Source organism: Piliocolobus tephrosceles, chromosome 14 (genome assembly GCF_002776525.5).
Source record: "Piliocolobus tephrosceles isolate RC106 chromosome 14, ASM277652v3, whole genome shotgun sequence".
Lineage (NCBI taxonomy): Eukaryota > Metazoa > Chordata > Mammalia > Primates > Cercopithecidae > Piliocolobus > Piliocolobus tephrosceles.
This window is the reverse complement of record NC_045447.1, coordinates 60,857,698-60,874,545: the sequence shown is the minus strand read 5'-3', so window position 1 is coordinate 60,874,545 and position 16,848 is coordinate 60,857,698. Positions and strand designations below refer to the sequence as shown.

The 16,848-nt window shown below is 43.0% G+C and overlaps 1 protein-coding gene across 1 annotated transcript in view; it reads right to left on the bottom strand.

Annotated features, from left to right (window-relative positions):
* The window catches only part of HAUS6 (HAUS augmin like complex subunit 6), a 50,328-nt gene extending 33,819 nt beyond the window's left edge, over positions 1-16,509 (bottom strand). The window contains exons 1-6 of the mRNA XM_026453885.1: positions 16,094-16,509; positions 9,615-9,710; positions 6,989-7,067; positions 5,843-5,975; positions 2,013-2,160; positions 381-446 (exon numbers count right to left, since the gene is read on the bottom strand). Of these exons, the coding sequence (XP_026309670.1) occupies positions 381-446; positions 2,013-2,160; positions 5,843-5,975; positions 6,989-7,067; positions 9,615-9,710; positions 16,094-16,221 (650 nt within the window). The 5' untranslated portion in view covers positions 16,222-16,509. The remainder of the gene's footprint in view (positions 1-380; positions 447-2,012; positions 2,161-5,842; positions 5,976-6,988; positions 7,068-9,614; positions 9,711-16,093) is intronic.
* Between the last annotated feature and the right edge of the window lie 339 nt (positions 16,510-16,848).

Here is a 16,848-nt window from a genome sequence, read left to right as displayed (position 1 = left end):
GTCACCCAGTCTGGAAGTCTGGAGTGCAGTGGCCAGATCTCAGCTCACTGCAAGCTCCCCCTCCCGGGTATACGCCATTCTCCTGCCTCAGCCTCCCGAGTAGCTGGGACTACAGGCGCCCGCCACCTCGCCCGGCTAGTTTTTTGTATTTTTTTAGTAGAGACGGGGTTTCACCGTGTTAGCCAGGATGGTCTCGATCTCCTGACCTCAGGATCCACCCGTCTCGGCCTCCCAAAGTGCTGGGATTACAGGCTTGAGCCACCGCGCCCGGCCTTGATATATTATTTTAATTAATGTGTGTGGGAATCTGTTTTCTCACCTGTAAAATGCAAAAGCTAAACTAGTATCTAAGGCAACTTCTAGCTCTAAAAGTCACTTACTTCTTTATTTGGTTTTCCAGTCCTATACATTCAGATCTCAGGTTTCGTACCTGCTTAACTGATAATCTACAAGAAAACATACAAAATGACAGCTATAATACCATTACAATTAATTAGTATAGCCCACATCTCTATTTTCCCTTTGCATATCCTTGCTCAAGGCCTCTGGGTACAGCCACCAGCAAGCTAAAGGACTCTAAACTCTCTTTATCACACAAGCGATTCAACATACAGGCTCCTATTGAGATGGACCTAGGACTCGTAGGTTAGTATATCCTCTCGGATTAGAATGATGGAGGTTAGTAAGACGACTCTTATCCTCATCTCACATACCCAGGGGATAAATTTAAATGTTATCTAATACAGTCAGGCAACATTTCAGTTAATTTCAAAGGATTCTATAGCTTTAGTAAAATACAACAAAGCATTCTACAAAGTTATCCTACTGTAATTGTCTACAGTTGCAAAAAAGAAATTAGGCCAGGTGTGGTGGCTCACACCTGTAATGCCTATATTTTGGGAGGCTGAGGCAGGAAAGTGGCTTCAGGCCAGGAGTTTGAGACCAGCCTGGCTACAAAGCAAGACCCTGTCTCTACAAAAAAATTTTAAAATGAGCTGGGTGTGGTAGCACACGCCTGTACTCCCAGACATGGCAGGAAGATCACTTGAGCCCCTGAACCTAAATATAAAATAGCATTAAGTGGTTTTAAGAAATGATGACTACCTACCTGAAAGAATATCTACTTAACGAAATACCCACTAATCAGACTAATAGACATTAAAAGTAATATACTGGCAGGGTACAGTGGCTCACACCTGCAATCCCAGCACTTTGGGAGGCCAAGGCAGGAGGACCACTTGAGGTCAGGAGCTCGAGACCAGCACGGTCAACATGGCAAAACCCCATTGCTGCTATAAATACAAAAAAGAAAATGAGCCAGGCGTGGTGGTAGGCACCTGTAATCTCAGCTACTCGGGAGCCTGAGGCAGGAGAATCATTTAAACCCAGGAGGTGGAGGCTGCAGTGAGCCAGGATTCCACTACTGCACTCAAGCCTGGGCAACAGAGCGAGATTCCATCCCAAAATAAATAAATAAATAAATAAAGTGATCTTTTCTTTTTCTCTAAACTTACATTTATAGTATGCCTAAAGTTTTAAAATATTTTATGCAGAAGTTATCTGACTATAGCCAGCCACAGTGGCTCATGCCTGTAATCCTTACACTTTGGAAGGCCAAGACAGGCAGACTGCATGAGCTCAGAAGGTTGAGATCAGCCTGGGCAACATGGTGAAACCCCGTCACTATTAGAAACACAAAAATTAGCTGGGAATGGTGGCCTGTGCCTATAATCCCAGGTACTCTGCAGGCTGAAGTGGGAGGATGACTTAAGCCTAGGAAGCAGAGGCTGCGGTGAGCCAACATCACACCACTGAATTCCAGCTTAAGAGCCTGGGTGACAGAACCAGACCCTGTCTCGGATAGGGAAACAAAAAAGAAGTTATCTGACTTTAAAATGAAAAGATAATCGCCAGGGTTTTGAGGTAGGCATGGATTATTTCTGCTGACATTATATTGGTGACATCTGTTCAAAAGAAAGAAATTATTTTCTAACTATCAAGGTACTACTTACTGTGCATTTTCCTGATATTTTTGGGTAACGCAATCTTCTCTTTGTAAAATTCGTAAAAATCTGCTACGTGCGAAATGGCATCTGGCAATGCATTTGTGCAAGTCCTGTGGTTTTATGTTAAATGTCTCTACAAAATGATGAGAAGAATCTACACGGAACATAAATAAGATTATAGAAAACAGGCTGGTCTGATAGTAGTGGGTTATCAGAATTGAACATTAGTGTCACTAACATTAATGGTATACAATCTCCCACTGCTAAATTTGATTGACTTTTTAAAAAAGGAAAACAGATTTACAAGCTAATAAATACCAAAAACGTTGAATTTTAATATTAAGAAATTAACATCATGTAACTAACAACTCCCCAAAAGCTAGTATACCATAAACATATAACAATACAACTAATGTTTTGTTTTGGTATTTGGGGTTGTTTTTTTGAGACAGGGTCTCACTGTATTGCCCCAGGCTGGAGTGCAGTAGCACAAGCATAGCTCACTGCAGCCTCAACCTTCCGGGTTCAAGCAATCCTCTCACCTCAGCCTCCACAGTAGCTGAGACTACAAGCACATACCACCATGCCCAACTAATTGTTTTTTTAATATTTTTTGTAGAGACTGGGTCTCAAGGTGTTGCCAAGGCTAGTCTTGAACTCCTGGACTCGAGGAATCCTCCTGTCTCAGTCTCCCAGAGGGCTGGGATTACAGGCCACCACTCGGCCTGATACAACTAATGTTAATGAAAGTAAGATGACCTTTTTTTAAGGCAGGCAACTAAAAAAGATTTCTAAAGGTGAGTTATTTTACACAATTAAAAATTTTCAGAGCGCATCTACCTAAAAACATTCTTATTATAATTTGAGACATCTAGAAATACATTTATATCTATAGTGTATTTATTTATAGATATCTCAAATTATAATAAGAGCTACTTTGCTTCCAAAAAGAATATTTTTTCTTTTTTTTTTTTGAGACAGAGTCTCCCTCTGTCACCCAAGCTGGAGTGCAGCGGCGGGATCTCAGCTCACTGGAAGCTCCTCCTTCCGGGTTCATGCCATTCTCCTACCTCAGCCTCCTGAGTAGCTGGGATTACAGGTGCCCACCACCAAGTCCGGCTAATCTTTTGTATTTTTAGTAGAGACAGGGTTTCACCGTGTTAGCCAGGATGATCTTAATCTCCTGGCCTCATGATTCGCCCGCCCTGACCTCCCAAAGTGCTGGGATTACAGGCGCAAGCCACCGTGCCCAGCCACAGAACCTTTTAACAAAGGAAGAAAGTCAATATAAAAAGGTAAGAGAGGATCACATCATCTCCACTGCTGCCATCAGTTTACTCTTCCTCCTAGTAAGACCAGTAGGACAGGATAACCAAATAAAACCACTGTTCATTTCTCAAATAATTATTCACTGTGTTACTAAAAACCAAAGTAGACCTGAGAATAACCCATAAATTTATTTCAGAGTTCAGGTTTTTACCTGTAATAAATCCTACTTTAACATGGCTCAATACAACAAAAACATGAGTATTCTGAAAATCAGGGACTTCCACAATGCATTAACATTGCTTATCCAGGTCCTAGTATTGCTTCAGAGAAACCACCAGAATTGGCTGGGCACGGTGGCTCATGCCTATAATCCCAGCACTTTGGGAGGCTGAGGCGGGCGGATCACAAGGTCAGGAGTTCGAGACCAGCCTGGCCAACATAGTGATACCCCATCTCTACTAAAAATACAAAAACATTAGCCAGGCATGGTGGCGTGTGCCTGTAGTCCCAGCTACTCAGGAGGATGAGGCAGTAGAATCGCTTGAACCCAGGAGGTGGAGGTTGCAGTGAGCCGAGATCACACCACTGCACTCCAGCTTGGGCAACAGAGTGAGACTTCGTCTGGGGGAAAAAAAAAAAAAAAAGAAATCATCAGAATTACTACATATTTAACAGGAAATGAGTTTACCAAATTTAGAAGTTATCTAGAGACTGAACATGTTGACTGAATTGGTTTAAATCCAGAAATAGGACAATCCATGCTTATGCCTTATTAAATCCAAACATGCATATTTTATATAAAATAGCTTGTATTACATGTAATTGGGGCAGATCATCCACTAGCAGAAAAATTGGAAACATTCTTATATTACATTTAAAATCCTGGCACTTTGGGAGGCTGAGGTGGGAGGATTACTTGAGACCAGGAGTTCAAATCAAAACCAGCCTGGGCAACATAGGGAGATGTACCCTGTCTCTAAAAAAAATAAAAAAATTTTTTTTGAGACTGAGTCTGCTCTATTGCCCAGGCTGGAATTCTGTACCGCAATCTTGGCTCACTGCACCCTCTGCCTCCCAGGTTCAAGCGATTCTCGTGCCTTAGCCTCCCCAAGTAGCTGGGATTACAGGTGCCCACCACTATGCCCAGCTGATTTTTGTATTTTAGTAATGATGGGGTTTCATCATGTTGGTCAGGCTGGTCTTGAATTCCTGACCTCAAGTGATCTGCCTACCTCGGCCTCCCAAAGTGCTGGGATTACAGGCATGAGCCACCACACCCAGCCAAAAAATAAACATTTTTTTAAGTACAAATTGCTCTTAAACATGAAACAGACCAGGCGCGGTGGCTCGAGCCTGTAATCCCAGCACTTTGGGAGGCCGAGACGGGTGGATTACAAGGTCAAGAGATCGAGACCATCCTGGCTAACACAGTGAAACCCCGTCTCTACAAAAAAAATACAAAAAAACTAGCCAGGCGATGTGGCGGGCGCCGGTAGTCCCAGTTACTCGGGAGGCTGAGGCAGGATAATGGCATAAACCCGGGATGCGGAGCTTGCATTGAGCTGAGATCCGGCCACTGCACTCCAGCCTGGACGACAGAGCAAGACTCCGTCTCAAAAAAAAAAAAAACATGAAACAATTTTCAACCTCACTAATAAGAGAAATACAAATTAAAACTACTGAGATCCCACTGTAACCTATCAGACTGAAAAGATTAAAATATCTGGTCACAGGCCGGGAGCAGTGGCTCACCTGTAATCCCAGCACTTTGGGAGGCCAAGGCTGGTGGATCACGAGGTCACGAGATCGAGACCATCCTGGCTAACACGGTGAAACCCCCTCTCTACTAAAAAATACAAAAAATTAGCCAGGTGTGGTGGCGGGTGCCTGTAATCCCAGCTACTCAGGGGGCTGAGGCAGGAGAATCACTTGAACCCAGGAGGCAGGGGTTGCAGTGAGCCGAGATCACGCCATTGCAGTCCAGCCTGGGCAACAAGAGCAAAAACTCCGTTTCAAAAAAAAAAAAGCCAGGCGCATTGGCTCGCGCCTGTAATCCCAACACTTTCAGAGGCCCAGGTGGGCAGATCATCTGAGGTAAGGAGTTCAAGACCAGCCCTGGCTAACATGGTAAAACCCCGTTTCTACCAAAAATACAAAAAATTAGCCAGGCATGGTGGCACACACCTGTAATCCCAGCTACTCAAGAGACTGAGGCAGGAAAATTGCTTGAACCCGGGAGGCAGAGGTTGCAGTGAACTGAGATCATGCCATTGCACTCCAGCTTGGGCAACGAGAGCGAAACTCTGTCTCAAAAAAAAAAACAAAGGGGGAAATGTTTCCCAATCCTTGTATTAGAACATAATAAAATAATATAAATCGTAACTATGTTCATTGTGAGAAGATTTCAAAGTACAGTTCCAGTAGAATATAAACCATTTCCTTTTTGGGGTACATTAATGTTTTAACTTACCTTGCTTTTACTAAGATCTCTTCATGATTTAAAAACTGTAAAGAACAATAAAAATTTAAGAATCAAAACAAAAAAATATTTTATAAGTTGAACTTACTTTTAGAATTGGATTTAATATATTTCATTGCAACAAATCTTGCAAAATGATACATCAGATGAATAAACTTAGGACCACCAGGAGAAAGAAATAGTGAACCAACAACTTGAGGAAAGCTACTTCCACATTCACCCTATGAAGAAAAGAAGTAAGATGATTTGAAGACTTTGTTAACAATAACTCTTACATTTACATCACACTATTTTTGTTAAAGGGTGTGACAGTCTTACAACAGAAGTCCCACATTTTCATGAGCACTATGCTACAGGTTGGCATGGGGTTCCCTAGTACCTCTTCATAGCACAGTGGCTTGGACATGTCCAACTCTGCAGCAGAGTACAAAACAGTCCAAGGGGGTAAGGCCCCCAGCCCACTGTCTCCTCATCATACTATTTTTGAAGCATAAAAGAATTTGATCAGGACTGGGTGCAGTGGCTCATACCTGTAATCCCAGCATTTTGGGAGGCCGAGGCAGAGAGATCACTAGAGGTCAGGAGTTCAAGACCAGCCTGGCCAACATGGTGAAACCCCATCTCTACTAAAAATACAAAAGTTATCTGGGCATGGTAGCACATGGCTGTAATCCCAGCTACTCAGGTGGCTGAGATGGGAGAATCGTTCAAACCTGGGAGGCAGAGTTGCAGTGAGCCGAGACTGTGCCATTGCACTCCAGCCTGGGTGACAGAACAAGACTCTATCTCAAAAAAAAAAAAAACAAAAAGAATTTGATCAGAATTATTCCATTTAAACCACAAGTTAAACGTTTTGGGTTTTGGTTGTTCTAAACTCTACGTGGACCTGGTCAGAAAAAACAATTATAATGATACAGACACAATCGTTGATACTATCTGGGGAAACAAACTAAAATAATATACAGTTGAAAAAGTTTTCTTTAAACAAAAACTGTGCTATAAACTCTCAGGAACTCTAAAACCTATTTTCAGTGCACCTGGCCAGCAAAGTGGTTTCTTCGAAATACATAGAATCCCAACCAAAAACCATCAAAGAAGACTATTTTAACTAGTATTTCCTTGCTTATACTGATACCATTAAAGCATTAAAAAGCTTTCACCTCTAAAAAGTTAAAGAGCTAAAGTAGTTTTTAACTTCTTAAAGTCTGTATCTTCTAACAAAAAGAGTACTTACAGAAATCCTTTTTATCCATTCACAGCAATGTTTTCGGAATTCAGTATCACTTTTTTGGTCAAATGGGGGCCAACAAAATCTGGAAAACAAAAATAAAAGCATTAGGACTATGCACAACAAGAGCCAAAAAAAAAAGCCTCAGCAAATTTTTTAAAAATCAAACTTATTTCTAATACCAGAAATATTAACACATGGCTGGGCGTGGTGGCTCACACTTGTAACCCCAGTACTTTGGAAAGCCAATGCAGACAGATCACTTGAGGCCAGGAGCTCGAGACCAGCCTGGCCAACATGGAGAAATCCTGTCTCTACTAAAAATATAAAATTAGCTAGACATAGTGGTGTGCGCCTATAGCCCCAGCAACTCTGGAGGCTGAGGCATGAGTACTGCTTGAACCCAGGAGGTGGAGTCTGCAGTGAGCCAAGATGGCACCACTGCACTGCAGCCTGGGTGACCCTGTCTCAAAAGAAAAAAAAAATTAAAGTGAAATGAATTAAAGTTAACATTCTTAAATAACAGATAGACACCAACTTGTGAGAAATTGAATTTTTTAATTTATAAACATCTATAGGATTGAGTTCTGTTTCATACAAACAACTAAAATGTATTAAATGAGGGAATGAACAGCTATAAAAATTGCTGAAAATCAGCTAAAGACAACAATCTCAATGGATCCACTGGACTAGTGCATAAAGACAATATAAATAAACTAGTAAATTAAGCCTGAAAAGAAATAGTACTCTTGCAGGACAGAAACATAAACAGATATATATGAAGAAGACAAAAAATGGCATACAAGATCATGACTCCTAGAGATAATCCTTATCATACTGTGGATGCTATTGCTTTGTGGCTAAACAAGACAGAAAAACATGAAAAAGAAAATTTTGCTTCAACTTTGGTCAAGAATATTAGGGTTTAAAATTGACTTACTGCTTTCCTTTCATTCAGGTTTTTCCAAATTTTTTATTCTGAGGCATAATTATTTAAGGCCTCATACTTTTTCTATAACTGCATTCAATATTTGCAGAAAAAACAGCATGCATAGGGAATAAAAAGACTAAAAGGCTAGAAAGTCAACAGTGATACTCAGTGGTTGACGGGTTTCAAAACAATTTTTACATTTTCCTATATTTTCTGAATTACTTAAAATGAGTCGTAATGTTGATAATCAGCAAAAAAAAAAAAGTAAAAATCTATTTTTATTTGGACAGAAGACGCTGCTCTATACCTTAATAATAGGGAATTCCAAAAAATGATCCAAACATACCTATTCTCCTGCACACTCAGAACTTTAAATAAAAGCAAAATATTCAAAATAGATTATCAAAAATGAAAATAATGCCCTAAGCAATAGATCTACTTGTTGCTTTTCTATATAAAAGATTGATGGCACAACATAAATATCAAAATAAATTTGAACACTTTTTTAGATAGAAGAAATATAAATCACATGCAAAATAACTTAGAACTGAGACTAGTGGGTGTTTACATTTTTATCTCCTCCTTAAACAACAGCATACAACAATAGAGTAAATGTAATAGGAACGATTTTTCCCTACAGCAATTGATGCTTTACTATATCACTGAAAAAAGTAAGGATTTACAGAGAACCATGTAGACAAAACAATACTGCCTATACGAAAAGTAGTAAGGCATAGAGTACTAAGCAAAAAAAAAAAAAAATAGGGCAAAATCAAGTTCATACAGATTGATATCAGTTAATTGTGCTAACAATAATTTGCTTAATTATTAAGACCATAAAGAAAATGTTAAGAATTATATAGAGGCCGAGACGGGTGGATCACGAGGTCAGGAGATCGAAACCATCCTGGCTAAAACGGTGAAACCCTGTCTCTACTAAAAAATACAAAAAACCAGCCAGGCGAGGTGGCGGGCACCTGTAGTCCCAGCTACTCCGGAGGCTGAGCCAGGAGAACGGCATGAACCTGGGAGGCGGAGCTTGCAGTGAGCTGAGATCCAGCCACTGCACTCCAGCCTGGGCCACAAAGAGAGACTCCGTCTCAAAATAAATAAATAAATAAATAAATAAAATAAATAAATAAAACAACTATATAAAATAAAAACTATATTACCTATAAAATACACAATGATTTTAAGATATGTACCAAAGAAAAATGTCATCCAGATTTATAAAGATTAAGAATTAAATGTATAAGACTCAAACCTGAATTTTGTAATATTCATTCAAAACATCAGTCAAAGGCCAAGTTGAAATTCTGGCTTATGCTGGGTGTGGTGGCTGACACCTGTAATCCCAGCACTTTGGGATGCCGAGGCGGGTGGGTCACCTGAGGTCAGCAGTTTGAAACCAGCCTGACCAACAAGGTGAAACTCCATCTTAAATAAAAATGCAAAAATTAGCCAGGCGTGGTGGCAGGCACCTGTAATCCCGGCTACTCGGGAGGCTGAGACAGGAGAATTTCTTGAACCTGGGAGGCGGAAGTTGCAGTGAGCCTAGATCACGTCACTGCACTCCAGCCTGGGTGATGGAGTGAGACTCCATCTCAAAAAAAAAAAGAAAAAAATTCTGGCTTATATCAAAACACAGTCCATTTTCAAATTTGGAAAGAAACTTAAGAAAATGAAATTATTTTTCCTTACTTGAAAACTTCTTTGGTGAGAGACTGGTCCAGAACTTGAAACAAAAAATAAGAAACTATATGAAAGGCATCACGGTTCAGCTTGTCAAACATGTTCCTAGTGGTTAAAAATTAAATAGAAATAGAAAAAGAAAAAGAAAATGGTTAATAAACTAAACATCATCAAAAGCTGAGTAAGAGTTTGACACAAATGAATGTTTTCATTCTCTTCAGAAAGTCAAGGCAAATTAATTTTTCTCATTCATGTGTTTTTTTTTTTTTTTTGAGACGGAGTCTCGCTCTGTCACCCAGGCTGGGGTGCAGTGGCCAGATCTCAGCTCACTGCAAGCTCTGCCTCCCAGGTTTACGCCATTGTCCTGCCTCAGCCTCCCAAGTAGCTGGGACTACAGGCGCCCGCCACCTCGCCCGGCTAGTTTTTTGTATTTTTTAGTAGAGACAGGGTTTCACCGTGTTAGCCAGGATGGTCTCGATCTCCTGACCTCGTGATCCGCCCGTCTCGGCCTCCCAAAGTGCTGGGATTACAGGCTTGAGCCACTGCGCCCGGCCTCATGTACATTTTATAACCAGTTAAGAAAAACATACAAGCTTTCATTTTCTAATTCTCAAAACACAGATTCAATATAAGACTGGCAGAACTGGCTTTAATGAAAACAGTCTACAGAAAAGGAAGAAAAACCTAATTCGAGAGAGAACCATGCCTTATAATGGTAACAACCTACACTGACTGAATAACAGTAAATAGTTAATATTTATTAAGAGTTTCCTATTTGCCAAGCATTCTTCCAAGCCTTCTACAAGCAGTAACTTAGCTAATCTTCACTACTATCACATACTATTTACTTTAACACAAATTATTTTATTTGATCGTAATGACACTAGATAGTAGTTTGATTATCTTCATTATACAGATGAGGAAACCTAAAATTAGAGGTTAGAAATTTGCCCAAAATCACTTAACCAGAAAGTAGAAAAGCACTGATTTGAAACATATCACCTCACCCTAGAGTCCAGGGTCTTCACTACTAGATTTTTATTCCCAGAACCATCTTTATAACATAACGCTGGCATTAGTTTTTATTGTTCCAATTACCCTAATTAATCAAAACAAAGCCTAAAAAAAAAAAAAAATGTGAAAACAAAACAAAAAAACACTAAACCCTTTAAGAAATGTCACACAACTATAAAGAATCGAGAGTTAACTTAAACGGCAAAGCATGAAATTTACTTCCAAAAAATCAAATCAAGTGAATTTCTGACTTAGGATTACCATTCTCTTGCGTAAGTTCCTATGCCTATCCATTTGTCAAACAACACTTTTGTCCTTAGAATGTCTCTACTCTTCAAGTAATACAAATGAAGTTCCATCTATCCTACTTCCCTACCATCTCTCAAACCTGTTGTTTTTTCATAAAGTACCTTGTTCTCTTCTCTTTGACACTTATTATAATTTGTAATAAGATATTTGTTGAAGATTTGTTCCTTCACTAGACTAAAATACTGTAAGGGGGCGGGTGCAGTGGCTCACACCTGTAATCCCAGCACTTTGGGAGGCCAAGGCAGGCAGATCAAGAGGTGAAGAGATCGAGACCATCCTGGCCAACATGGTGAAACCCCATCTCTACTAAAAATACAAAAATTAGCCAGGTGTGGTGGCGTGCACCTGTAATCCCAGCTACTCAGGAGGCTGAGGCAGGAGAATCACTTGAACCCAGAAGGCAGAGGTTGCAGTGAGCCAAGATCGCACCACTGCACTCCAGTCTGGCGATAGAGCGAGACTTTGTCTCAAAAAAAAAAAAAAAAAAATTCTATAAGGGAAAATTTATATCTATTCTGTTCACCACAGAATAGATATAGTGGTGTATAGCCAGGTCCAATACTGTGGTCAATAAATATTTGTTGAATGAACAAATAAATGAATCACCTCTTTTTACTCCTACTGCCACTTTAGTTCAGGCCTAGATAACTAACTGGAAAGCCCTTCTTCCCCTTCTATCCAGTCTCTGTAATGCAACCATATGATTTTTCCAAACTGCAAACCTTTTGGGTAAATACCTTGGACTGGATAGCTAAGTCATATATTAAGCATATGTTTAACATTTTAAAAAAGTGGAGCCGGGCCTGGTGGCTCACACCTGTAATCCCAGCACTCTGGGAGGCTGAGGCGGGTGGATCACCTGAGGTCGGGAGTTCGAGACCAACCTGACCAACATGGAGAAACCCCATCACTACTAAAAATACAAAATTAGCGGGGCATGGTGGTGCAAGCCTGTAATCCCAGCTACTCTGGAGGCTGAGGAAGCAGAATCTCTTGAACCCAGGAGGCGGAGGTTGCAGTGAGCCGAGATCACACCACTGCACTCTGGCCTAGGCAACGAGAGCAAAACTCCATCTCAAGAAAAAAAAAAGAAAGAAAGAAAGAAAAGTGATCATACCACTTCAGGCTCATAGAAACAAAAAACTCATAAACTGCAAACCAAAGAGAACGTATGTGTACAAAATATAAGTGAATGAAAAATAATGGGTTTTTTTCTTTTTTGTTTTTAAGAGACAGGGTCTCACTCTTGTTACCCAGGCTGGAGTGCAGTGCTACCATCATAGCTCGCTGTAGCCTCAAACTCCTGGGCTCAAGCAATACTCCCACCTTGCCCTCCCAAAGCACTGGGATAACAGGTATGAACCACCATGTCTAGCCTAACTGCTTTTTTAAGAGACAGGGTCTCACTATGTTGCCCAGGCTGGTCTCAAACTTCTGGCCTCAAGCAATCTCCCACCTCAGCCTTCTGAGCAGCTGGATTTACAGGTGCATCGAGCAATTTTAAAAGTAAATTTGGGCCGGGCGCGGTGGCTCAAGCCTGTAATCCCAGCACTTTGGGAGGCCGAGACGGGTGGATCACGAGGTCAGGAGATCGAGACCATCCTGGCTAACACAGTGAAACCTCGTCTCTACTAAAAATACAAAAACTAGCCGGGCGACGTGGCGGGCGCCTGTAGTCCCAGCTACTCGGGAGGCTGAGGCAGGAGAATGGCGTAAACCTGGGAGGCGGAGCTTGCAGTGAGCTGAGATCCGGCCACTGCACTCCAGCCTGGGCGACAGAGCGAGACTCTGCCTCAAAAAAAAAAAAAAAAAAAAGTAAATTTGGCAGGGTGCAGTGGCTCATGCCTGTAATCCCAGTACTTTGGGAGGCCGACGTGGGAGGACCACTTGAGCACAGAAGGTCAAGATCAGCCTAGGCAACACAGTGAAAACCCATCTCTACAAAAAGAATAGAATTAAAATTAGCCGGCTGGGCGTGGTGGCTTACGCCTGTAATCCCAGCACTTTAGGAGGCCAAGGCAGGTGGATCATGAGGTCAGGGGTTCAAGATCAGCCTGGCCAAGATGGTGAAACCCTGTTCTACTAAAAATACAAAAAAATTAGCCAGGCATGGTGGCAGGTGGCTGTATTCCCAGCTACTCGGGAGGCTGAGGCAGAGAACTGCTTGAACCAGGGAGGCGGGGGTTGCAGTGAGCCGAGATCGCACAATGGCACTCCAGCCTGGGTGACAGAGCAAGACTCCATCTCAAAAAAAAACAAAAAGAATTAAAATTAGCCAGGCGTGGCAGCAGGCACCTGTAATTCCAGCTACTTGGGAGGCTGAAGTGGAAGGAAGGATCACTTGAGCCCAGGAGATACAGGCTGCAGTGAGTCACATTCAGGCCACTGCACTCCAGCCTGGAAGACAGAGCCAGATTATCTCAAAAAATAAAAACAAAAAAGTAAATTTGATGCCACATCCATGTTTAAATCATTTAAAGAGCTGGGCGCAGTGGTTCATACCTGTAATCCCAGCACTTTGGGAGGCCGAGGCAGGTGGATCATGAGGTCAGGAGATCGAGACAATCCTAGCTAACATAGTGAAACCCCGTCTCTACTAAAAAAATACCAAAAAAAATTAGCCGGGCATGGCGGCAGGCACCTGTAGTCCCAGCTACTCAGGAGGCTGAGGTAGAAGAATGGCGTGAACCCAGGAGGCAGAGCTTGCAGTGAGCTGAGATCGTGCCACTGCACTCCAGCCTGGATGACAGAGCGAGACTCTGCCTCAAAAAAACAAAATAAAATAAAATAAAGCATTTAAAGGGGACATATGTTATAAGATGGTGAATCCTGCAGAGAAAAGGGAATACTTGTACCTTGTTGGTAGAATGCAAAGTAGTACAGCCTGGCCAATGTGGCAAAACCCCATCTCTACCAAAAAATACAAAAATTAGCTGGGCACGGTGGCAGGTGCCTGTAGTCCCAGCTACTGAGGAGGCTGAGGCAGGAGAATTGCTTGAACCCGGGAGGCGGAGGTTGCAGTGAACCAAGATTGTGACATTGCACTCCAGCCTGCGAGACACAGCACACTCTGTCCCAAAAAAAAAAAAAAAACTAAAATTGCCAAAACACTGGAGAGAATGATGCAGTGACAACGAGAGCCATTCTCAGCGGAACTCTGGAAAAGCTTCAGACGTATCCACCAGTATAGAGAAAATGTGACTGTGCTATGTATGGGCCATCAAATCATGTGAAACAAATAATATATGAACCTGATAAATGCTATATGCTTGCAGTCAATTTTTTTTTTTTCCCGGGAGACTGAGTCTTCCTCTGTCACCCAGGCTGGAGAGTGGCGAGATCTAGGCTCACTGCAACCTGCACCTCCTGGGCTCAAGCCATTCTCCTGCCTCAGCCTCACCAATACCTGGGACTACAGGCGCACGCTGCCACGCCCGGCTAATTTTTTTGTGTTTTAGTAGAGATGGGGTTACACCGTGTTGCCCAGGCTGTTTCCGAACTCCTGAGCTCAGGCAATCCGCCTCCTCGGCCTCCCAAAGTGCTAGGATTACAGGCATGAGCCACCACGCCAGGCGGTACTCAATTTTTAGAAAAGACTGCTATACAGGCCGCTACACACGTTAATAGTAACTTCTCAAAAATAATTACCAAACAAAACTTAATTACAGTTGTAAATCCTGACAGAAAAAATACAGCCAAAACAAGTCAAGAGGGGGAAGGCAGAGAAGAAAGAAGGAAATCTTATAATAGCTCGGTTCATTGTGAAATTATGGTAGGAATCAAAAGAAATTGATGAATCAAGAAATAGAGGTCGCTGGGCGCGGTGCCTCACGCCTGTAATCCCAGTACTTTGGGAGGCCGAGGCGGGTGGATCACCTGAGGTCAGGAGTTTGAGACCAGCTTGACCAACATGGCGAAACCCTGTCTCTACTAAAAACACAAAAATTAGCCAGGCGCAGTGGCGGGCACCTGTAATCCCAGCTAGTAAGGAGGCTGTGGCACAAGAATCGCTTGAACACAGGAGGAGGAGGTTGCAGTGAGCCGAGATCATGCCACTGCGCTTCAGCCTGGGCGACAGAGCCAGACTCCGACTCAAAAAAAAAAAACAAAAAACAAAAACAAAGAAAAAACCACAGCCACGGTCAGGCGGGGTGGCTCAAGCCTGTAATCCTGGCACTTTGGGAGGCCGAGGCCGTTGGATCATGAAGTCAGAAGTTCGAGACCAGCCTGGCCAATGTAGTGAAACTCATGTCTCTACTAAAAATACAAAAATTAGCCGGACATGGTGGCGGGAGCCTGTAGTCCCAACTACTCAGGAGGCTGAGGCAGAAATCACTTGAACCCGGGAGGCGGAGGTTGCAGTGAGCCGAGATCGCCACTGCACTCCGGCCTGGGCGACAGAGCGAGACTCCGTTTCAAAAAAAAAAAGCCTCTAGAAGAACTGAAAGTAGGTAATTTACAAAAATCAAGCAGATTGAGGAGAGTAGAAGATGGCCAATGTATCTATCCCAAATTCCCCTTGGCCTACAGTGGGAATGATTAAACAGAGATACTGGCTAAAGTTGATAAAACATAGAAATATAAACAGAGTTATTTACAGTGGGTTATTAGGAGGGATCCATAACCTTAACAGAAGTGGAAAAAGTAGGGAAGGGGCTTTTACTTTCCATACTTTTCATTGAAAGGGTATTAGTTTTTAATACCTTCTCCGTGGTTTTATGCTAACTCCAGCATGCCTTACTAATCCAAAAATTAAAAATTATAAAGTTAAACAACCACCTTCAAAGGCTCCCTTGAGTTCAAAAGGCATTTTGTACGTAAGGTTCCCATGCTCTTCCACTACTACCCGCCATCCCTCCCACTACTCCACAGACCACCCCTCCACCACCTAGGCAGAATTAAGCTGTCCCTCCAGTTTTGCACTCTGCCCATCTGCAGACTTTGCACTCGCCTACAGAGCGCTTCCGGCACTCTTCCATTATTTACTGTCTGTCTCTACCACTAGGCTGGCAGCAACTGGGAGTAGGAACTTTGGAGTCAATGCCTGGCACAGAGTAACCGCTCAACCAATTCTAATTAATCAACCTCCGGGGTATACAAAAGGGCGAGGCCCCCGGCGTCCCCCGGCTCAGGCTCCCTCGCCCCGCCGGCCCCGGCCTCCTTACACTCCGAGGTGCGTGTGCGACACGATCTTTCCGCAGGCAATGGTTGCCGGGCCTGGCTCGAAGCCGAGCGCCTGCAGATACATCCAGAGATGCTCCTTCTCGAAAGCAGTGACCGAAGCCGAGCTCATCCTCGCGGTAGGCACGGCGGCTGCGAAGAAAGAAAGCGCAAACCCAGGGGACTCGGAGGGCCCTCAAGATCCCTCCCTACGGTCAACCTGAGGTCGCGGCGGTCCTTCCATTGCCAAAGCCTGCTCCTTTCTCGCCCGGAGCCATTTCGCCTCAAAGGGACTTACAGCCTCCGGGAAACTGAGCTTCTAACGGTAGGGCGGCCACAACTGCCCTCAGCAAAGCCACCACAAACCGAGACTCCCGCCCTTAAGGAAGAGCAGTATGCGCCTGCGCCGCCAGTCTTCCGAAGGAGGAGGGACTTTCCGGAAGGACTATATCTCCCGCCATGCCATGCGCCCTTCTCTCCTCCCTTCCGGTCATGCCCAGCCAAGAAACTACAAGACCCACGGGGCATTGCGCGGCCAGCGAATTGTTCTGCGCTTGCGTAACGGCTATCTTGCCCAGATCCTCGGGTCTTCGGGTTTCTGATTCTTGGTGCGTGGGGTCCATTTGCTTGTGTATCCTAGTTGTTACGTCACATAAAAGCCATAAATGCAGCACTGTGCCTCGGTGTAGAGAAAAAGCACTGGTTCCATCCTCCGCTATGCTCACTGTGACTCTGATCAAATCACGTAATCTGGGCCACA